Source organism: Colius striatus, chromosome 4 (genome assembly GCF_028858725.1).
Source record: "Colius striatus isolate bColStr4 chromosome 4, bColStr4.1.hap1, whole genome shotgun sequence".
Lineage (NCBI taxonomy): Eukaryota > Metazoa > Chordata > Aves > Coliiformes > Coliidae > Colius > Colius striatus.
In genome coordinates, this window is record NC_084762.1 from 26,930,086 (window position 1) to 26,953,711 (window position 23,626).

The 23,626-nt window shown below is 38.5% G+C and overlaps 1 protein-coding gene across 5 annotated transcripts in view; it reads left to right on the top strand.

Moving 5' to 3' along the window:
* Positions 1-23,626, top strand: part of FHOD3 (formin homology 2 domain containing 3) — a 405,083-nt gene that overhangs the window by 295,494 nt on the left and 85,963 nt on the right. For 4 of the 5 annotated variants that reach the window (XM_061995039.1, XM_061995040.1, XM_061995043.1 and 1 more), the window contains exon 11: positions 13,977-14,102. In XM_061995039.1, coding sequence (XP_061851023.1) covers positions 13,977-14,102 — 126 coding nt within the window. Of the gene's footprint in view, positions 1-8,744; positions 8,847-11,182; positions 11,558-13,976; positions 14,103-23,626 lie in introns of all 5 variants that reach the window. The other variant, XM_061995044.1, reaches the window with a different exon arrangement.

Consider the following 23,626-nt stretch of genomic DNA (forward strand, 5'->3'; position numbering starts at 1 on the left):
AGTGGATCTTTTCTACCCCATGGCCTTCATGGCTGCAGTGGCAGGGCCTGCCTCACCATGGGCTGCACCATGGGCTGCAGGTGAATCTCTGCTCTGGCACTTGCAGCACCTTATCCCTCTCCGCTGACCTTGGTGTCTGCGGAGATGCTGCTCTCACATGTTCTCACTCCTCCCTTCTGCTGCAGTTTGGTCCTGCACAGTAACTTTATTTTTCCCCTTCTTAAATATGTTATTACAAAGGCACTACCACCAATGATGGTGGGTTCAGCCTTGACCAGCAATAGGTTTGACATGGGTCCAGTTGGCATTGGCTCTGACACAGGGGAAGTCACCTCTGTGCAGCCTCCTTGCTACCAAGTTCTTGCTGTGCATCACAATACAAATGGTTTCGGAAAGAGGATTTATATATGAAATTAAAAGGCTTTATGAGGTAGTATTTTTTCATATCATCAGACCTTTATTAGTCTTTGACAGCAATAACATACAAAGTCTGACTTGCTATTTTAGATGTAGGGCAGGGAGGACATATTCATTTCTTTAATGCAGGTGGGGTTATTTGAAGCATGAAATCAAGCAGATTTGAAAGGAGAGAGAATAAAAATGGGAAATTTATGATTTTACTCTTTGTAAGAATATCATGAAAACTCACAAAAGGACTGCTTTAGAGGAAGAGTCATGTCTCAACAAAAGACACCATTGATGTATACCTATGGGTTTCTCCAGACATCCCATGGCAGTATCTTATGCACTGGACTATTCACACCTTAGAGTTTTCACCTCCATAATTGTCTTTCCAGTATTTGTAAACATGATCATCTCAGGCCAGGAAAGTGTTTTTACACATACAATGAAATGGGAGGGAAAAAAGACAGTAGTTTGGCAGGATACTATATCCAGATCCCTCCCTTTGACATAAAGGGCAATAACAGTGACCTTCAAATGTCAACCGATATGCAGTTCCAAGCTCTGAAAACACTGTTTCTTCTCTCTGCCCATATATTTTTCAATATTTATTGCTCCTAAAGTCTCTCTACATCATGATTCTGCTTCTTTACCTCTCTGCTCATGCAGATGTAAAAATAATGCTGCTCAACGATGAGACAGTTGAGACTCTTGAAGCCTTGCAAAGCCCTGCCACTACCTTAAACAAGACTCTGCTGTCATGCTCTGCTTTGATGTGTCTTATATAAACCAATTGCATCAGTGAAACAAGTGTGGAGGCATTACATAGGTATTATTTAGGTATGAAAAGTTGTTACTAATCATATTTTAGGGATAAGAATATAAAAGTAACCTAAAGACAAAAAACAGCATAATATGAAGGCAGGATGCATACATGCACTTCACATTATTTGTCATTTCTGCAACTTTTTTTTCCTGAAGTTTTCTTTATTCAGGGCAGAAATACCATGATTATTTTCTTTTTGACCTTTGTAATTATGTATTTCTAGTTTCCCTTCTGTGCAGAAGGCCAAATTTTGAGGCTTTGCAAGTAAGTTATTATCCATATCATTTAATGTATTTTCATCTTCACATAACTGCACCGTGGTGGTCACCTGTCACACATAGCAGTGGAATGGAAATGGACAGGAGGGTTAACAGGTGCTTTCATTAGTTTTGTTTTTAATGGAGGATTAAAGCCTATTGCTGTATCTTTAAACAGAGTAATAAATGATGAATTTAATTAATACCACTTTCAGCCTTCACATGAACAACCAGTTGAATTGTTTTGTCAGTTAGGATAGAAGAAAGGAAGAAGCAGCAGAAGTGCACCAAAGTATTTATTTGTTTTAGAAGAAATTAGGAATTTGGCTATGAATTGTCCTATCTAACCTACAAAAGTGGAATTCCACTCATAAATTGAGAACAATGGCAAACAATTGCAAGAGAATCTAAAATTACAGCCGCTGTGGTTTGTAAAGATGTCTTCTTGATGGAACATTTTTCATTTTCCATTGAAGGGTTCAGGAAAGCAGCTTTCAAAGTGTACAAGAAGTAAAACAAGTCAGAGGTTTGAAGTGGGGGGAAACAGTGTTGAAAGAAAAAATTGTGAGATAACTGTAGTATTTCATTTAGAATAATGTTGTGGAAGTGCTAATGGTGCTCTTATATCACTGAATGAGGCCTGTAGTCCTAGTCAGGAGCTGCTTCTTTCAAAGGCATTGAAAGTTTAAACGAAAGTAATTTGAAAGTAATTTAAAGAAGCTAAACTGCAAAGCACTTAATGACAAAAGAGAGGGCAAGAGAAAATTCCTTATCAGTAATTAAGAGCACATAGGGTGATTTTCAGAGGAAATGGGAGTAATGGTTGATAGCTTTACAGTTCCTCAGTCCTTTCCCCTCTGGGTTTCTTTGTAACTCTAAGGCCCCTTTTTACACTGAAATCCAATGCTCAGAAATACACTTAGAGCCTTGTGTAATAACCTGCAAATTTAAGAAGCAAATATTTAGTAGGACTTTAGTAAAGATTAAATCAACCGTACACAAATTGGAATCATATACTGCAAGGCAGGTATTTCAATGTGCGATTATCTCATGAATTGACTGTTACGTGCATTGTATATGCAGACCAAAACATTGGTAGCCTGATTATGACAAGACTATCCTTTTTCCTCTTGTTCTATATTCAAACATTAGTGGTCAAATTCTTCCTGAATTAAAATGATCTAAAGCATATCTTAAGCTTCAAAAATTTCCTTCAACACAAAGCAGAGATGAATGTGTTTCTGTGATCATGATTCTTTCCTGGCTTTTGGTTTTGGTTGGTTTTGTGTTTTGTTTTGGGTTAGCTTTTATTGTTCCTTCAGCACAGCCTTTGCTTTTTCTATTAGCTGTATCTTTGGGATTTGGGTTGATTTTTTTTTTTTTGGCTAGAACAAAGAAATTCTGAGTTTCTTCAAGCTACCTTCATCAAAACTCTGCAAAGGGAAGAATGTGGTGGCAGCCTGGAGAAGACAGAGGCTACATAACCTTGGACACATTGTTCAACTCTAGGGTCCAGTTAGATGAAGAGCATTTTTTGTGCTTTGAGTTCTTAAGACGTAAGAGTTGCTGTCTTCGGAGTGATTCCTTAGTTTTAAAATCACCTAGCTGTGATTAAGTTAGGCATGTGTTGGTTATGATGCCTAGCATCTGACAAACTTTGTGGTGGTTTGGCCCTGACTGATTTTCAGGTGGCCAAGTTGTAATATCATTCTTCCTTCCAAACTGGACAGGGGAAAGAGAGAAATATAATGAGAAAAAAGAGAGAAATAAAATGAGGGGTTTGTGAATTAAGGACAGAGAGATTGCTCCGTAATTAGCATCATGGGCAAAACAGACTCCACTTGGGGAGAAAAAGGTTTGCATTATTAATGAACCATCAGAACAGGGAGATGAGAAATAAAACTGAATCTTAAGACCTCCCCTGCCCCTCCCTCTTCCCAGGACTCCCTTCCCCCTCAGCAGCGCAGGGGATGGGGGTTGCGGTCGCTTCATTGCAGATGGACTTTGCCGCTGCGTCTTCTCAGGGGGAGGCCTCCTCACACTTCCCACTGCTACAGTGTGGGGTCCCTCCCACGGGAGACAGTACCTCATGAACTTCTCTGGCATGGGGCCTCCCACAGTGGCACCTCCTCACACCCTGCCCCAACGTGGGTCATCCACTGGGAGAACAGTCCTTTAGGGACAGACTGCTCCAGCCTGAGTCCCTCACAGGATCATAAGTCCTGACAGCAAACCTGCTCTGGCCAGAGCTCCTCTCTCCCCACAGACTCCCAGGTCCTGCCAGGAACCTGCTCTGACATGGGCTTCCCAGGGAGTCACAGCCTCCTTGAGGCCTCCACCCGCTCCGGCATAGAGTCCTCCACGGGCTGCAAGTGGATCTCTGCTCCCCAGTGGCCTCCATGGACTGCAGGGGCACAGCTGCCTCATTATGATCCTCACCACAGGTCACAAGGAAGTTATTCTTCCAGGGCCTAAGCACCTCTTCTCCCTCCTTCTACACTGACCTTAGTGTCTGCGGAGATATTTCACATTCTCACTCCCTGTTGCTGCTGCAGTTTAACAACTGCACAGCAATTTCTTCCCCTTCTCCAATACATTATTCACAGAGGCATTACCTCCATCACTAATTGGCCAAGCCTTGGTCAGCTGTGGGATCGATCTTAGAATTGACTGGCATTAGCCCTGTCAACTACGGGGGAAGCTTCTGACACCCTTGTAGCTCCCCCTGCTGCCAGAAACCTGGCCCAGGCAAAACCACTACACCTTGCCTTCAGCTAAATTTGTAGATGAATGCCTTGGTTATCATTTCCTTTCATCAATCTGTACTTGTGTCTTTGTGTTTCTGCAGCTTTGAGTAGCCATTTAATATCAGTGTAACAACATTGATTGGCACTCTTTTTATTTCTGTTTAAATTTATTTGTTTACAAAAGGAGAAAGGTTAATCCATTACTTCTAAAGCCTTTTCCAAGATTTCACTTTGATGCCCTAGTGGTTCTTTATCCATAAGCTACACTTTCATAGTCTTTTTAAACATGCACATATTTTAAGGGGCTATAAGCACTTTCAGACTTTATGTCTGACTATGTCAGACTTTAGTTGCAATAACTGAGCAAAATGTGTGCCCTAGTAGATGCTTGATAGTTGCCATGACTGATGATATACTTTGTAAAGATTTGTGGGGTTTCTGTTTTTCTGCTTGAGCATCCTGCTGTCAGACAGACATATCTGATCTCTAACAATACCAAAAAACAACTTCCACTATTGCTTTGGTTGAAAGAAGAGTGTACTTGTTTCCTGCCTGTGAGCTTATCTCTCTTCTCTGATCTGAATCTGATCCACTTTCTGGGATAGTCAGGAGTCTGAAACTGAGATTAGTTGCTGAAAGAGGGCTTTCCAAGCATTGAGCATCTCTCCTAAGCACACACTTATTTCCATTGTGCAAGTTTCTCTTGACCAAATTGGCTCCCCCAGGTTGGGGAGTGTGCCTGCCTCTATGCACTCCAGTTATCTCTGCAGCTAACACATGCAGAGCCAGCTCCTTCCTCTGGTTTTTCCAGGACCTGCAGTCTTCCTAGAGTTAACGTTAGCAGAGAAAGAGAGCTTTATAAACAAAGCTGCTCTAAGCTCTTGATCTGGAAGCCAAGGAGATTTGAGGAAAGAGTTCCTGGCCTACCAGAAGAATGATCTCACTGAAGTCTTTAGAATTAGTCCATGGGTAAAGGTATGATGATGGGCCCATGGAGCTACTTCACTGTTCCTAGACAGCTGGAGGGAAGCAAAGATGTTGGCTAACTTCGAACCTCTGTTGCAAGAAAAACTGAGTCAGATGATCATAGAGGTCCTCTTTTTGGGTCAGGAGTAAGTAAATTAATCTTTATTATTTTGTCCATCGCATCTGAGCAAATGGACCTTGTGTATCAAGCACTACTATGTGCTGTCAGCAGCCACGGAAGTGCCAGTCCACCAAGGCAGGCCCTAATAGGCATGTTACATGTACTCATCCGGTTAATTTAGTTTTCCTCGTTATTATCCACAGTTCAGATGTATGTGCAAAAATCAGTAAGAGATTAACTTCGAACAAAATATTCCGCTTGGAAGCAGTACCCATTAAGAATGCGTTAATGTCTGATTATAAACTGTAAAAGCAAGTATGCCACACAGGGTTCCTGTACATGCATAATTCTTTTGAAATGTGATATTCTCAAATAATATACAAGTTAAGGGGGTGTTACTCTTGATCTGCTCTTTTAGAGTACAGCAAGTCGTAACATTTGAGAGGCAGACTCTTGACGTTTTGATTCCTAAGATGAAATTGCAGATAAACATCACAGCAGACAGAAATTATTTCCTTCATGTGACATTATTAATAGTTCATGACCCATTATGAAGTACAGCAGGGGCTAAAAATTCCCTTCAGCTCCACGTAGGCCATATAGTTCTGCTTCTGGTTGTAGGCAGGAGTGTGTCTCTACCTATAGACCGAAAGCAAAACCTTACAGGGCTCAAACTAGCCTTTATGTGACAGTGGTTTTCAGTGCAGCAACTGACTTAAATATTAAAATACTTTCCTGATTTATAATTTAGCCTTCAGCATATGGATATATTGCACAGCTTACCAGAAAGAAACATATATGTAAAAAGCTGAGATCCTTTAAGCATAGCTGTCTTTCACATATTCTGAAGAGCTATTTCTGTTTTAATCAAGTTTTTCAGTAAATGCCAATGCTTACTGAAAATATGTCATTGATGGCTCTGGAAGTTGAGTTGTCACAGTTCCATTGTCTACTTTGGTTTTCAGCTGTTGAGTTTAATGGACATTTCTGTTGTAATTCTAAAAGCTGCTTAGTTTTCAGGATTTTCAGCAGACAACTAGTCCTTTCAGGGTAAGATGCACTAAATTTTTTTGTGAGAGACTGGCCATATATCCTAATTTTATGAAGTCATATATAGGCTTAATTTATGGTATTTTCATATCTATAATTAAACTATTTGTATGGGAATCTGTTTTTCCCAATAATGGACTGAACAATATTTTTAACAGAGAAGTGTATTTTATTTGGTTACTGCTCACCTATACTATGTAATACACGGTTCACTTGACAGTTGTACACTTTCTAAGTAGAAGTGTAGCCATTTCAATAACAGATGCTAAAATTAGAATGGTAAATCCCTGTTTAGTTCCAAAATTCATCTGTCTCTAAAGTCTACAGACTTTAAACTGTAAGTTCAGGGTTATAAACACAAGATGTAAAAACCCAAAAATCAATAAACACTAAAGGAAAATATCCAGGACGTTGTTTTCTTCACCTGGCAAGTATTAGCCTAGAGACCTGATGATCCTTTGTTATGGAGCAGAGCTTAAACATGAGCTAATATTCTCAGTTCTGGATGCTTTTTTCTTTTCAGCTTCTCTCTCTGTTCAATGCAGTTACAACTCAGTGGTTCCAGTTCAGCCCATATATAAACTCATGTCGTTACTACCATGCACCTGTACAAATGGAAAAATTCTCAAAGAACCCTTTCAAATTTATGAGATCCACTGTATCAGATGAGTATTTCACTTACAGTTTGGGGCATTTTGAGGCAGTTGAGGAGAGTGAAGGATGTGACATCGTCAGTCTATAAGCCTGGTGGGATCTTAAAACAGTAGTAATGGGACAGCTCTTGTTCATATAAGCAAGAGTCATGCTATCAGCATTACAGGATGAATTGCACACTCATCAGAGAACTGTGATCCCACAGAGCTTCATGAGTTATTTCCCAAATGTAATTGCTGTAGAACTGTCCTTTACAGGAGATAATAGCAAAGCTAATCTTAAGCTGCTTGCTCACTAGTATGATGAAAGGATGATATGAATGTTCTCTGGTCAATTTTTATTATTTTATTTTGTTTTGATATACCAATACATATGTTTGTGGAAGTCAAGATGTGACTCTGTAGGAGCAGTACATGTTTCTGGAGAGGACAGAGAGATGGAGAGATTCCAACTGAGATGGTTATGTCACTATGATAACTTAGAAATGGTTCCAAGTGTTTACTTTCTAGGTCTTTGTATAGGAAAAATTCCAGGTGCTGCCATTTTCCTGATTATTCTATAACTAACTTCATACAAATGCAACAAATTTTGGATTGAACCTTTGCATTGCACTTAAGGAGTTTTTAATCTCACATTGTAAATATTCACTATTGTTATAACATGGAAAATAATTCTAAACGGGAAAAAGGCACAGAGCATCCCTTTAGAACTAGAGAAAAGAAAACCAGCCTTCAGGAAAATGCAAAGAGTATGAATGTCTTACAAACTTTATTACTAATTGTATGGTTTATTTTTTTCATGGAATATGGCATAATGGTATACACTGTCAAATCAAGTGCAAATGCACAGTTCAAAGACAGAATATTTTCTGCATCTTCCATGACTCTGTTAGTTTAGGGGGAAATGGAGGCATAAATGGGAGAGAGAGGAGGGAATCAGACAGTGTAACCTTTTTTGTTGTGTTTAATAGAGTTTTTATTTTTACTTCTGTATTTTGTAGGTTATGGAAGCTTTATGCATGACTTAAAGTTCTCCTCTGCCAGAATTACCGCTAAACTGAAGCCTACTTTGACCATGCTAATGACTCTTTACAGAAATTCATGTACTGGCAACTTAAATATACTTAAATATTGCTATTTGCAAGTAGTCCTGAACTTATTTGGTGTCTGTTATTTCTAACTTAATGGTTTACCCTGTTCTGTTTCCTAGATGAGTTATCAGTTGCTTAACACGAATGGTTTATTTGTGTTAATTTAGGAACTGTGGTATCCAATGCCAGCTGTCCCATACCAGCACAGCATGTACTGCCCTTTAAGCCAGGCAAACACAGCTTAATAATTAACAAGTTGAACACTGGTATTATCATGAATGTTTTCCATTAATGCCTCTGCAGGTAGGTCAGCAGCAAATGGAAAACCAGGCTCAAAAAAATACAATGGCATTTTAGGGGTTTTAAAAATTGAAGAGTGAAAAAAATTGTAAATAGGAGAGAGGATAAAATTTTTGTATTGGTAGCTGCTGCCATTGTGCCAACACATACTTAGCAGGAACTTTATGTGTTTTGTGGTCTAACATGAGGGAGCCATAACACCCCTCTGCTCGTTGTTTTCCTTCCATTTCTAACTTCATTGCATTTCTTTTTCTGGGGACATGTGTAATTTTCTCTTCCACCTTCTCTGTTTCCATCCCACTGCATGCCTCTTTCCTTGATCTCACCTCAGAGAGGAGGAGGAGTATGAAGAGGAGGAAGAAGAACAGCCAGTCACAGAGCCCAATACTGAGGATGAGGGAGAGGAAGAGGCCAGTAGGCAGGTCAAAGCCAGGTACTAGGATTCAGCATTGTCCCTCCACCTTTTCCTCAGGCTCTGGCATGAACTCACCTGCACAGTGTGCTGCAGCATCTACCTTTTCACTCATGTTCCTAGATCACCTGTTAAAGATATCGCTCAAGGAAATCTTTTTGCCTTGAGCAGCTTTTTTGGGGTGTGGGTGGGGGTGTGTTAGTGGAAGCATGTTTAATTATGTAGGCTCAACACACTAAGAACTATTTGCATTCAATCCCTTTGTACAAAATGAATAACATTCACAAAACTTAACAGGTTTAGCAAAAAGCATAACTTCTAAGCCTGGCTTAGATTTATCTTTTTAATGAAGACAGTGGTGAAACATGGCAGTGCTTTGCTAAGAGTGTTGCTTGGTTTCTTAAGTTTTAATCCCTGTTTTCATGATAGGACCTTGTTAGCAATATCTTTTGCTTTGAAGAAGATTGACATTTTTTGAATGCTGCCTAAGATTTTTATAAATTTTGTTCAATAAAAACAAAAGAATAAGAAAGAAGTACTTCAATAAGAAAGAAGTACTTCGAGGCAAAACTGATTATAGATATGTATCATTTTATACATACCTGTCCATGTGTTTATAAATGGGTATAAACAATCGAGATATCAAAACAGTATTCTCATGTAAAATTTTCCACTTATTTCTGACATATATATGGATTTGTATCTGGCAACTTTATCCTAATAAACTGGAAGAAAGAAAGTATTTTCTTTCTTCCAGACAGCCATTCGATTTAGGTTAAATTGTTTGGCTTTGCAACTCAGCAAGTGAGATTGGATTTTTTTTTTTTTTTTTTAAATAAACCACATTCATGCAGACTCTATACAGCACAGAAGGAAGAAAGGAAACTGTTTAATGTACGAATTCCAAAGAAAATACTGTATTGATGTTATTAATATCTTCCAGTCTGCAAATCTTGCCAATTGCTGCCTGAAATTTCAAAATTAAGTAATAATTTCCTCAAATCTCATTCTTAAAAGTCAAAGCTAAGACACAAGCTTTGTAAATCACAAGAATATACTAAAATACTGTTTTAAAAAATGAGGAAGATCTGTGTAAAGGGCATGACATGCTCTTAGGTCATCAGTCTTCTAAAATAATAGTCACTTTGAGATGGCTGGGTGATATTCCCATGGCTTTTCTAAATACCTCATTTCACTGTCACTGCAGTATAAGAAAAACTATTTGTACCCTGGCCATTTGTGTTAGATGCTGTGAGGATGGTAAGAAAGACTAGCTTGGCTTCAATGACTCCTGTCGTGCACAGCTAGTGGAGTAGATGAAGGTTTCTAGTTTGCCCATTGTGCTTCTGTGGAGAGAAAAATTATCTGGTATGTACTTGATGATTAACTTTGTAATATCCTAAAATACAAAATATATGTTATGGTTTTGTTGCAAATGCTATGCCGAACCCACGCTTCTCAGATGGGGGCCATGCCTGTAGGTGGATTGCAGAGGTGATCTCAGGAGAATAAAATCAACCACCTGCTGAATGATCCAGCACAAAGCCCATTCACAGTGTTTATGCTGGAAATAATAGTGAAAATGGATATCCCAGAGTGCAGATCCCATGGCTTTCCACCTGCCTTGCTGCTTCGGTCACTCACCAACACCTACCGTCACTAAAACAAAGCAGATGTGTTTTCTGTTGCATTTGATGTAACTCTGCAAATCTCTAACAACAACATGGGATCCTGATACTCAGAGAAATTTGTGCCTTCATGCCTAGCCAAATGATCTGGTAAAGCATTGCTTTTGAAATCACTCTAAATGATAGTTTTGACAGAACAGAGCTGATTATTTTTTTATTTTCATCTTTGCTGGATAAGAGTTTTTAGTAAATAGGTCAAATCACCAGGGAGGCTGATAATCGTATATCTCACCTTCAAGAGACAGCCATGAAGATCTTGAAGCATCTGTGCTCTGTGGACAGTATTATCCAGTATACTGAGACTGCTTTGTACTGCTCTGACAATACTTACAACCTAATAAAACACTTTAAAATTGGTCAGAAAATGGTTGTGAAAAGGTTCATGAAAATTAGTTCTGAAGCCTGTGGGTTAAATCCCTTCCTTTCCTATAAGCTGAGTCACTTCCATTCCTCAGTATTTCCAACCTCAAGAAGAATCCCAGTGGGATACAAAGATCTGAGTTCTCTTACTTTATTTATAAAAAGATATTATGATTGTCTAAATTGACAAGTTTCTGTTTGTCTGACTCTCCTTGTCTTAATTTTTTTTCTCCAAACAGTACTATCTATTGTTTTCTTTTTTCTCTCCTTTCTTTCCCTTCCCTTTCTCATGATATTTTCCTCCTGCAGTGGGATTCCAGGTGTGTGGGAGGCTGTGAACAAAAACCTTTCACAGTGTTCTGATTCTTCAGCCGTCTTCAGTGCCATTTCTCCAGCTGAGAGGCCTCACTCCTACTCTAAAGCAGAGAGCTCTTCTAGCAGGTCTCCTGTGCCTGAATCATCTGTCTCTCATCATAACTCTGTCCTTTCATCACCATCCTCACCTGTGGCAGCATTGCTAAGCTCTTCCCAAAATTCATCAGCATCCATTACTCCAAAAGCATCTCCAACGGTGGAGAAATTACCATATGTACCACATACTCCTTTTCATCTCTTCTCATATGACTTTGAAGAGTCTCCAGCATCTGTGAAAGAAAAGGAAGCAGAAGGGATGAGGGAAAACAGGTAGTTTTTATACAGCTGACATTAATTTCTTTAGATAAATTAGTAACACCTTTCAGGAGTTTTATAGTGCTCTCTGTATTGTAATATTTCCAGAACACACAGTTCTGTAAGCCTGTATTTTAATTTGATTGATATTCTCCCTTTGCCTTTGTTGTCTTCATTTCATCTTACCCCTCTTCAGAGTCTATAGATAATGAGTGTCCTAGCCTCCTCTGTACAGCAGTAGATAAATAACCTGTGATTTGGGAGATCACAGAAAGGAGAAGCATTTTGCTCTCATTTACAACAACATAATTTGCAAACATGTTTTAATGGAAATTAATGGACCTCTTCTGCTATAAAACTAAGAGAGATCAGATCAACACTTGGAATTCAGGGGTGAAATCCTGGCTTCGAAAACTGACCTACCAAATCCAAAATTTGTTGTTAGATTTCAGTGCATATCCCCGTCATTTAATTTCAACTCATGCTTGGAATAAAAGTAATGCATGAAACCCTATAAAGAGAATATAGCACTCAGTTTTTCCTCCATAACATCTGCTGAACTGCAGTTCAGTTGCTCCTCATTAATTTTTCTTAGTTTTTAATTTTATTTTTGAATTTCCCATCCCACCCATTAAAAAACAAAAAGAAGTTGTTTTATCTCAATCTGTTTCATAGTAAAACAGATTGGCAATAGATAACAGTAAAAACAATGGTGAAGAATCAGCTTGAAAAGAGGTTGATGATTTTTAGCTGTCTCTCCCAATGGTCAATGTTCTTCAACTAGGTGCTGAAAAGGTACATGTATATTGCCAACATATTCATTTCTTTCTTTCTCCAGCAGTCCTTCTGAGTTTCTGCATATGAACAGATATTTTGATTCCTTTGGTCCTTTTAATTTTCGATCTTTCTCTTCTAATAGGGGGGCGATTTTTGTCACTTTTTCATTTTGCTGAGAAGCCTGTAAACCCAAGTAGCTGTTGACAAGGCTTTTAGTTCACATGTTTTTCCTTACTTGCAGCTTGAAGTCTGAGATGTGTCTAAATTTAAGTTTTCCTGTATACGTGCAATTTTCCCTTAGGCCTTTCACACTCGTTTATTGCTGTCTCATTTCTGCTGCTGTTAGTTATACTTTTTAGGGAGTAGATTCCTAAATACCTACTGTTCCTGCAATATTTAGTGTTTCTGCAGCTTTTTTTTCCTCTGACTGTACTTGTGCTTCTAGTTACCACATAGGATCAAGGGTGTGGTATGGGGTAAGATTGTGCTGGATTTATTTTGAGAAAAAGAAATGTAAAGCTTGCACAATTTGAGCAGTAACGAGTTCATTAAAAAGGTGAATTGCATGTGGTTTCTTTGGAGTGAAAGCTCCTGTGACAAGGCTATTGCATCTGCATGGGTGTAAAAGACAAGAGAGGAAAATGGAAATAATAAGCACTACCAGAGGAAAGTTAGAAAGATAATGATTGTGTACAGAATACAGACTTATCCTGGTGTGCTGTTTTTGCCTTGTTACTCTTCCAGCATCTCTGTCATCCTCTAAATTTCATCTATAGGGATGACAAGTTCAGGCCATTCCCTCCGAATTTGATTTTGTTAAAACTTACAGGTCTGAGTCTATAGAAGATGTGTTCTCTCCATTTTAAAGAGAATTATCTTTGGACTAATAGAAATTCCTTGGTCTGAAAAAGGATTCTGCAATGTGGCTACTTTTTCATGGGGCAGAGGAGAAGAAGAGCAAATGTACTGGTGGACAAGAAGACCTTCTTTCAGTTGATTGAATTTGGGATTGTGTTTTAATGGAGGGAATGGCTAATAGAAATTTCTACAGCCATGCTTCCAGATACAGCTCTTTTTAACCATGGTGATGATTTTTTTACAGACATTATAAGAAGTGACACATAAGCTATGACTTAAGTTGATAGAAAGGAAAGAAAATGCCATCTGCTTTAATTGAAAAGAATGTGGATGTTTTCCATTTGTAACACAAACATTCACAAATCATGAATATCCGTGTTCAGATCATGTCTTGGGAACAGCGCTGTTTTCCTGAACCTCACTAGATACAAATAATGCTGACTTGGACTGGTTTGAGCCAGGTGTTGGCTCTCAAAACAGCTAATAATCTTGAGTAAGTGAGCAGTGATTTAAGTTCCTGCTCTAAGTTGTCACTTGGGTGCACCTTTCTAATCTCTCATTAATTTCCATACCTTACCGTTTGAATCTAGTATGTCTGTGACACGGTTGATATAAAATGTGATGATAGTTTGCATATTGTGAAGCTGGGATTAGGGGAATCATTTCAGAAAGTGGATATTTGAGAAGTTCTGGGGTATGAGATAACCACCACTCCTAACCAAGTGGGTTTATTGTTGTGTGCCTGTTTGCTGACAGATTCTGTCTGTCCTTTTCTCCTACTTTTCTCCCGTTTCTTCAGATACAATAGCTATGGCAGCAGCTCTTACTCTTCCCCGCGACCTTACTCTGGTGTGAGTGCCCCTACAACACCCACTACTCGTTATGGAACAACTCTGTCGCCGCCTCAAGAGACCAAATCTGACAGGTTTGTAAATTAATAAGTTTTAAAAACAGTTCCTTTATAGACAAGATGAATGAGATAGTGTAAGCTATTTTGAATGGATGCTGGAAATATCTTCTAGCTAGGTTTTTACTTACATTGGAAAGAAAATGGACAAAAATCGAGATGTGTTAATTTCCCACTCATCCTCAAGCCTGTTTCTGACTTGGTGTTAAAGGCTAGATGCATTTCTATTCCACATCTGTTTCTTCCACTGGAATGAATAAAACAGAGTTGCTTCACGCGTATCCTGTTGCAAGTATTAAAAAGTTAATTAAAGTTTAAAGTTTATTTAAAGTTTATTTAAAGTTTATTTAAATTTAAAGTTTATTTAAAGTTTAAAGTTTATTTCTTTCCATTTTTTAAAATAAGTTTAGACTTTTCTATTTTGACTTCTGTCATTTTAAATCAACTATCAAATCTTGGAAATGTGCTCATCTCAGAATTTCCTAGGCCATAATTTTGTCCTTCCTTAAAAATGCCTAAGATATCTCATTATCTTTCATCAAAGAAAAGGAAAATCATAGCAACCTACCAGTTATCAGCTCACTTTAAAAAGAAGAGGTAAAAAAACCCCACACCATCAGCAAAAACCCAGTATTTTCAACAATTAAAAAATATTTTTTAAATTATGTAAAATACTAGGGGAAAAAAAAGATAGGAAAAAGTTATGGATACATGAAAGAAATTCCTGTTGGCAAGGGATTTGGACCACCACGGATTAACTGACTATTACAACAGGAAAGTAAATGACGGCTTTAAAGGATGCTACACTGAGTTTAAGAAGGAAAAGTAGAAGATTTTAGCTAATTTAATTATATAATTTAATATTATAATTAATAAAATATTTCCCAATTAGACCAGATCAGCTTTAGATTGTTCGTTGCCAAGTTGACCTCTAATTCATGAAAATTCCATCTCCCACCCTTTTATTGAACTGAAGATTTTTTCAGGGTCCTTTGTATGTATTCCAATTAATTTTTATTACTTATATTTTTAATATTTCTATATGTGTATAGAAATAGACATATGTCTGGTTTTGTGTGAATGTATCTATATCTTTCAACTTACCTAATCATAGAATCATAGAATGGTAGGGGTTGGAAGGGACCTTTAGAGATCATCTAGTCCAGCCCCCCTGCAGAAGCAGGGTCACCTAGATCAGGTCGCACAGGGACATGTCCAGGCGGGTCTTGAAGACCTCCAAGGAAGAAGCCTCCACAACCCCTCTGTGCAGTCTGTTCCACTGCTCCCTCACCCTCACAGTGATGGAGGAAAATAGTTTTTTCTTATAAAAAGTTTTCTTATAAAACTTTTTTCTTATAAAAAATGTGGAACGTTTTTTGTGTTCCAGCTTCATCCCATTACCCCTTGTCTTGTTGATAGCTACTATAGAAAAAACGGATGTCCCAACCTCCTGACTTACCTAATGATTCACATGCTTCTTAGTCTAATACTCAGAATGGTTCCAGTTAGGTTCTTCCAGCAGGCATGGTATTCCTAGCCACGAGGTACTGATTTAATAATTTTTTATTCTCAAGTGAGTAATTACATTGTTTGTCTTTGGAGAAAGGAGTCATTTTTTATTTGCTCATCTTCCTAGGTATGTCTTTTTTGATCTAAATTAAATTATTGCCAAGTGAAACCATAATAAAAAACTCTAAACCGTCATTTTCACCCCCTTTTATCTCAACAAAATAGATGCAAGATAAGTAAGAATTAAAAGTATCTCACTGCTTTTGAAGATTTAGATTTCCAAGCCTCTGCTGTTGTAAGCTTCTGCTTGCTACTGCAGCAAAGAAACCCCAAAGTGGTCAAACACTGAGATGGCTAGAGATCATTAGGCCCGTTCTACAAGAAGGTGATTGTACTGGCCTTGCTCCAGTAAAGGAAGCAAGCTTTTATTGCAGCATGCGCATTCAGTGCCAAAGTGCTTTGGCCGCACAGGATGAAGCTGTAAATATCACAGATTCATGGAGAGTCGGGCCAGAGGCAAGCTGTGTTATCATCTGCTGCGACATGCAGTGGGTCTTACGGAAGACCCCTGTACCTTTATGTGTTTTTAAGGGGCAGCACGTGACTTCTCCTAGAAAACATTCCAGTATTTCTCATTTCCGCTAGGAAAATAATTCATATTTTGAGGCCAGTTTATTCAGCCGTTACACCTTGTCCTGTTTTTCTCTGTGAAACTGAAAAGTGCTCTGCCTTCAACTGTCACTTCTCTCTTACATATTTTAACTGTCTGAACACAGTTCTTAAAGTTGCATCCCTATGTTTTCTTCAAGTCACATTTGCTGCTTTCCATTTCATATATAAAAATATCTCTGATCTTGTTTAAATGTGCACTTTGCTATTCAGAGTAGTTGTGGCCACCAGGATTTTTGCGTTTTTATGTTTTAAGGAATGTTACAGCCTGATGCTTTTTGCATATTAATTAATATATTAATCTCTGAGAAGTATGAAAACTGTGTGTATACCACAGGTGTGTGTTACCTAGAGAATGGATACAGTTGTTTCTTGAGACATAATTAAATTTATAGGTCCCAATGCCATTTTGCATCATCTTGTTCTTTTTGAGCATGCTACCACTGCAGATGCAAAGTTCAGCATGCTCTAATGAAATAACTGCTTTGAAAAAGGATAGAAGCCTGCTTTTATTTTATTGTCTTGAAAGACATGAGTTGCAGAAGTGCCCATGCAGGGATCAACAAGCTGTGTAGTACATGATGCAATGCTCAGCACTAAGTGGAAAGTATTGTGGAAGTTTTCACTGTCTTCTATCAATAATGTTTGCCATAAATTATGTAAACATTATTTCCTACATTCCATTGGTAAAAATATACATGGATTCAAACACAAGAAGAAGTTAAAAAATGGGGGAGGGAGAAGACACTTGATAAGAAGCAGATGCCTATCTATGGGTAACTCCAAGATTAGTTTGCTGCTTTCAGCTTACAGTTACAGTTATCCAAAGCCTCAACAGAAAGATTCCTTTCTTTTATCATGCAAGGAAAGGCTTCAGATGCAGTTCCTGGTAGTGTTTATCTAACCTTGAGAATGGGAAGGAAAGAAGCAGCAACATTTAGAGCAGTGCCTAGCAAAATCATTCATGCTGTATTCGGTTACCCTGATAGGCCTTTCAAACTCTTGGCTGCATTTTGCTTACATAAACAAGAGCTACAACTTAAGGTAGAAAGAAGCAGTGTGGTTGACATTTTTACTTTTAAAACCCTCTTTGACTAAGATTAGTAGGGAATCCAAAGAAGCAGTGTAATTCTGTACAAAACTAACTAAATTTTGTTCTTTGAAATCCACATAATGTATATATTTCTGATTGTACAGCAGAAGAAAAGACTTACTTGACTGTTTCTCGGTTTCTAAATTCAGCTGCAGCCTTTTGCCAACTCTTTGCAATGCTCCTGTTCTCTCTCATTTCTCTGGATCCCCCATGGAGAGATATGTTTCTGAGGCACGTATTGCAGCCATGGCAGTCCTGCTGGAGGAAGGCAAATTGCAGGGCACTTTCTGTTCAGCCCTTTATTGGGAGAGAAGAACAATCTCTCATATCTCTCTGCTTTTAAAAGTTACTCCTAATGCAGAAGTATAACCCAGTACTCCTGTTTTCAGCTGCTTTGCTCCATAAATATACTGCTACCATTCTTCATGACTTAAATCACCAGTTAGCTCTCCTCAGTTCCTTAAAAAAAAAAAAAAATTGATTTCTTAACCTCATAAATTTTGGTAACAAACAAGAAGAGCAAGACATGGCTAGAGCGTATCAGAGGGAAAAGCATTTTTATGTACCTCTGAGTTGCTGCCATGCCTGGAGAATGTGTTGTAAAACTCTTCTGTATTTTGACGCTTTTTGCTCTCAACCACAAAATCATTACCTGCAAAGCTTCATATCCCCTCATAGTGTGTTTTTGGTGGTGAAGTGTATGTGGTGTTGATCATGACTATAGTTAGAAGAGACCCTGAAGGAGTCTTAATATCTAAGACAAGACCTCCTGAAAACTCTACTTTGCCAGAAAAATATCCTGCTGATGTGTTTGCCAAGGTAGGTTTCTTCTAATGTATTTGCCAGAAGACAGTTCCCACTGGTCAAAAAGTAGTGTAGTTAGCCTGTAGCTCAAAAGACCTTCTTCCAAGGGCACTGTGTGCCAAGAGAGAAGGAGTTCACAGTCACCATTCTCTTACATCTGTCTTAAATCAAATGCCAGAAAGTTCATCTTGCAAACCTCCACTTCTGGATCCTCTTGGCCAGTCACTGTGAACTTAGTCTCTACCTCTGTCTGATCCCTCTGACGTTCTTCCAGATCTCCAAGCTTGGTAAAGGCATGCTATAGTGTTTGTAAATTATTCCTGTTTACTGCACTCTCCAGCTTTTTTATATCATTAGAAAATAGACTTGAGAAAGAAAAAATAAGTTTCACATCCCTTACTCTATTATCTGTGTTGCTTTATGATCTATGACAGTACTTTACCTTCTGCTTTCATGATGCGGGGCTTTGAATGTTGAGTATTCGTTCTTTGTTCTTATACATATTTTAAAGGAAATGTACCTTCAAGCATTTATTTCTACGAGTTCACACAGATACTGAGATTAGCATGAGTAGGTTTCTTCTGGATTTCACAGACATTTTAAGCACCATACCTGAAGCATAAACATGAAGAACAGCACAAGTCTACAAATGCTCTTCTTGTGAGTTTTATTCCCTCTCCAAGTGCCTGAAACAGCGATTTTCTGTAAGTCTGGTGCTTTTTTCAAAATTGTGTCACTCAAAAGTGAAACACACGAAAAAATAAAATAGCTGCTTGAGAATGCTAAGCAACTTTTCAGTTAGACTTTGTGCTAGAATTAAAGGTCCTTGTAATTGACAACACCAGGGAGGTGCTGCTGGATGAAGCTCCTTGGCAGATTCTCTTCTTTTTTATTAGCTAACTATGATTAATCTGCCCTCTGGAGTCACCTTATTCCAGCTGTTAAGCATGGAGGAAAAATAAGAAACCTGTGAAACAGAATCCACTGTACAACCTACGAGGCTGCTGTTCTCATAAGACTTTGCTTTTTGTTCTTGCTGTTTCTACCACTGCCTGTGCATCTGAATACGTACTTGTGGGCTCTCAGACCAGAGACCATGGCTATTTTTTCTCGTGGTAAATGCCAAGCACATCTTTCACTCTGAATTACATAATGAGGAAGGGATAGCTTCGTAGTTGATAATAGTGGCCCAGGGCAAAAGCCTCAACTTTATTGCTGAGATTTTAAGAGGAAAGAAGACCTTAGGAATTACTCGATGATTTACAATTTGAGAAGCAGTGGTGGCTTACACTGGCTTAGCTGCTTGTCAAACTACTGTGTAAGCAGTATTCTTGATTGCAGCCTTGTAGGATTCATCATAGGGCATATGTTTAAACAGAAAGCATGAGTCAGGTTATGGTTTCAGACTGCAACATGCTACTGGCTGAACGTGCAGTGTGCCATGCTGATGCTTAGGGGACATGCACCTTAGCCTGGATCTATGGGCTGGGGAGGGGGGCTTTGCAAGCCACTTCCAAAGAATTATTTACTTGCTAAAGGATAAGAAGCTGCATGTTGGATAAAGACAGAAATGCAGTGTAAAACCTGTACATGCCAGACTGCAAGAGGAACATGTGTGTAGAAAGCCCTCGTGCATTGCCCTGACTCTCAGCAGCTCTGACTTGCTGTTACAATGTTACTCTCGGTCCAGTTAAACGCCTAACCTTAAGCAGTTCCTCTTTTGGTCATTCTTAAGTTTCTTTCTCAAAGGAAGCAGTAGTCAGTAGTTCTCTCAGTTTTGTATTTATTTTTGAGAGAAGTTTTATAAAGATTCTTCAAGTAGTGTTTAGTCTGTTTGCAAAATCTTACATCAACATGCTTTTGAATTTTCCATGTCATGTAGGGAGACATAACACACGAGAGTTTCTTTAACTGTGAAAAGCAATATGGCTCTTGGCAGCTTTGCTTCCACTTTTGTCTCTTTCTAAGCTGGAGAGCAGATTTGTTTTTTTAAAGCCAAGAGACATTTAGGGTTATGGAAGGTCTGAGTAGGAGCTGCAGACTGTTGTTCCCTCTCTGTAGCATTCCTATAGCTGCTGGAGCAGGAGCAATTTGGAAAACTGGGTAATTAGTGCTTCTTTATTAAAGGTATTAATGAATCTGGACCTTGTTATATTAAAGAAAATCCTGAATATTAACCTTGTGACCTAAAGAGATTTCCTCTCATAAGTCATCTGCTAATTGTTTTTTAGCTCCTGAAAATATACATTTGTATTTTGTATTCTTGCTATAGATATCTGTTTAGCAAATTCTAAAAATTCAACTAACGGAGGAAAACACAGCCACAGAAGAGTATTTGACAGTTAATGTGAAGAACATTTGAAGTTGATAATTTCAATTTTGCTGTAACAAAGTGGTTCAGAGCAAGAAAGAAATATTTTCTTCAGTTTTCAACAAGACTTGAGATAATTCACATATTCCCACTCATAATATATAGTCTCTGATGGTGTATTGACAGAAAATTGCAAGTACTTGCAAAACAAGTGTGAGAGATCATGTGTCTCCCTGAGCTTGTGCTTTTAGTAATGATTACCAATTCACTACTGTTAAATGCAACAAGTCAGGTTAGCTGAATTTTTATTCAGAAGAGATTTGGCCTACAATCAATGTTTTGGCTTTGTATCCTCTTCCTTTTGTATATTTTTGTTGCTTTCTTCTTTCTTCTGCTTTTTTTTCTGTTCTTTGATCCTTCCCATCTTCTTTCAACAAGACGGGTAACTAGTGACCCCTTTGGCCCCAGGTTCTAGTGCCATGCATCGAGCTATAATCAGTACTTCTCAGATCTAAACCTAAGTGTGTTTTTGCTGTGTTTTTTCTTTCTGGAATGAGAGTGTAATAGCATACCTTGTTTAGCTTTGGCTGCTTTGAACAGCAGGCAGAAGAAAGGTTTTCTTAATATTTTTATATTAACAGTACGTTCTTAATATCTTTGTGTTCTCTACAAGACTAAAAATAGTAGTAAGAATTCTTCTGGATTGTGTTTGTGGAATTGAGTGAATGGTTGATATTACCAGCTGGTAATGTATGACACTAGCATTAAAATGCTGACATATATTAGATATAATGCTTTCATTGAGTATTCACATACTTTTTTCTGTTAAAATCTCATCCCACCTTTGATTCAATGCCAGACTTTTTTTTTTTAGTCTTTTGCTTTGCTTACTCATTTTTAAAATGTAGCCTACAGCAGAAAGACTTAAATATTCCTGAAGCCTGAAGGTACTGTCACCCTTTAAACAGCATCAAAGCACCAAAATTGCCTGAAGGCTCAGCCCAAGCCTTCCCTATGGCTGGTTTGGCCACTCCTGCTGCCATTTACAATTCAAGGATGAGTTCAATGAGAGGGAATGTTTACTTAAAGCATTATTTACAGCAGAACATGGAAAAAAATAGATTTTTGCAGACAAACCAAGCATAGACAAATCCCTTTTCAAATTGTTTAGAATATTTGAAGAATTCCTCTTATTGCTTGCTTTTACTTCTGACTGTATTACAGGTTTATACAGCTTGAAAGTAACACCTGTTCCCTCCAGGTTTAGTTTAAGCACATGTAGAAAATTAAGTACATAGTTTACTATGTATTAAATCTGCAGTTTGCATTAAAAAGGTGATTGATGCATCAGAATACCAGTTGAGTTACACAGTGTTTGGTAACAACAGTGAAGCTGTGACTTTATGAGGTTTCATAAGGCAAATAGTCCCAGCATTTGACGTGAGGTTGGTTTTCACTGAGAAGTGCCTGGTCAGGTGGGCTGGATACTGCAGGGTCTAACCACTAAGCAAGCACTTACTCAGCAATAGCAAAGCTCTTTCTTTGCCTCTTCTTTACTAAATGTGACTGAAAACCCAAAAAGTGACAATTTGTTGTTTCAAGAAGTCAGTGCCACACAAGCAGTCAGGTAGCCAGATTCCTTTCTGTTTAATTATGATCTGTTTCAACACTGACTGTGTTTAGGACAAATGAATTGAATCAGGTATATGTGTGCATGCCATACTGTAACTCAACTTGTAACTCGACTGAAGGACTCATAAAATAACCAGTGGGAAATAACAAGTTTTGGCTAGTTATTGATTTGTTTACTTTCCAAGAAGTGGCAAACTAATATGGAACATGGATATTGATTTTCGGTGTTTTAGACATGGGCCTTTTTTCTGGCTATACGACTGTGCATCTCTCATTTAGATTGTGAAGCTGCTGTTCAGACATCTGTGCATTTTATCTGAGTGATAGCCAAACTGTGCTAGATCAAACCTCCAAACAAAGTGCTTTGGCATGTGGAGATATTTTACTACCAGGGTCAAGTTAGAATCCTGTCACAGGACTAAACTGCACATCTCCATGTAATTCCCCTGTTATCCCTTGGATAAAAATGTTTATTTACTGTAGAGACACTGTCCAATTTTCCCCTTCCCAGAGTGATTTCTAATAATATATCCAATCTTCTTGTCATGGTTGTTCATGCTACCACAGGGATGGAGCTCTATCTTTCAAATCTTAGGACAGTGGTGTTACTATTTCTGCTGAGAGCTTACTCCTGCAGTGTGCACTAATAGGTCAAAAGTTAAAATAAATTTAAAATATGTTCCAGGGAAAATTCACCACACGTACTTGACTGTCAGGGTTTGAGGACTTTTTTTCCCTCGTTTCTTAAGGCTTAGGCATATTGAAGATTTTTATGAGTTTGAGTGTGATACTCTACTCTGGAGGAGTGCTAGCAAGGAGGTTTACAGAATATCAAGTTTTATACCATCTTATGTAATGTTTATGTGGGTGGGATGTGGCAGATGGAAATTCAACTTATTGAAATAATCGAAATTATATTCATACTGCCCTGCTGCTAGGGGGGCTAAAATGATTATGTTTTGTGATATTCCCACTTGCACAGACATAGACACTCAGGTAAGATAGGTTTGCGTTAATGTTTTTTATTTGCTGCACCTATTTTCATTGCTGAGCTGCTGCCATTATACTAATTGCTTACAGTGTACGCATGTGTGGTAGTTTGACCCTGGCTGGATACCAGGTGTCCACCACACTGCTCTATCACCCACTTCCTCAGCAAGCCAAGGAGGGGAGAATATAAGATGAGAGTCTCATGGGTTGATATAAAAGCAGTTTAGTAAAGAAACAGCAAAGTCGCGCGCATGGGAAGTGAAGCAAAAGTAGATAAAGCTGTTATGCTCTACTTCCCATCAGCAGTAATGTCCGGCCACCTCCCGAGAAGCAGGGCTTCAGTACGCGTAGCGGTTGCTTTTGGAAGGCCAAAAATGAATCTTGCCTCCCCTTCCTGCTCCTCTCCCCCAGTTTATATTACTGAGCTGACGTTATATGGTATGGAATTTCTCCTTCGTCAGCCTGGTTCAACTGTTCTGGTTGTGGTCCCTTCCCAAGATTGTGCCCACCCACAGCTATTGGTGAAGGTGGGGG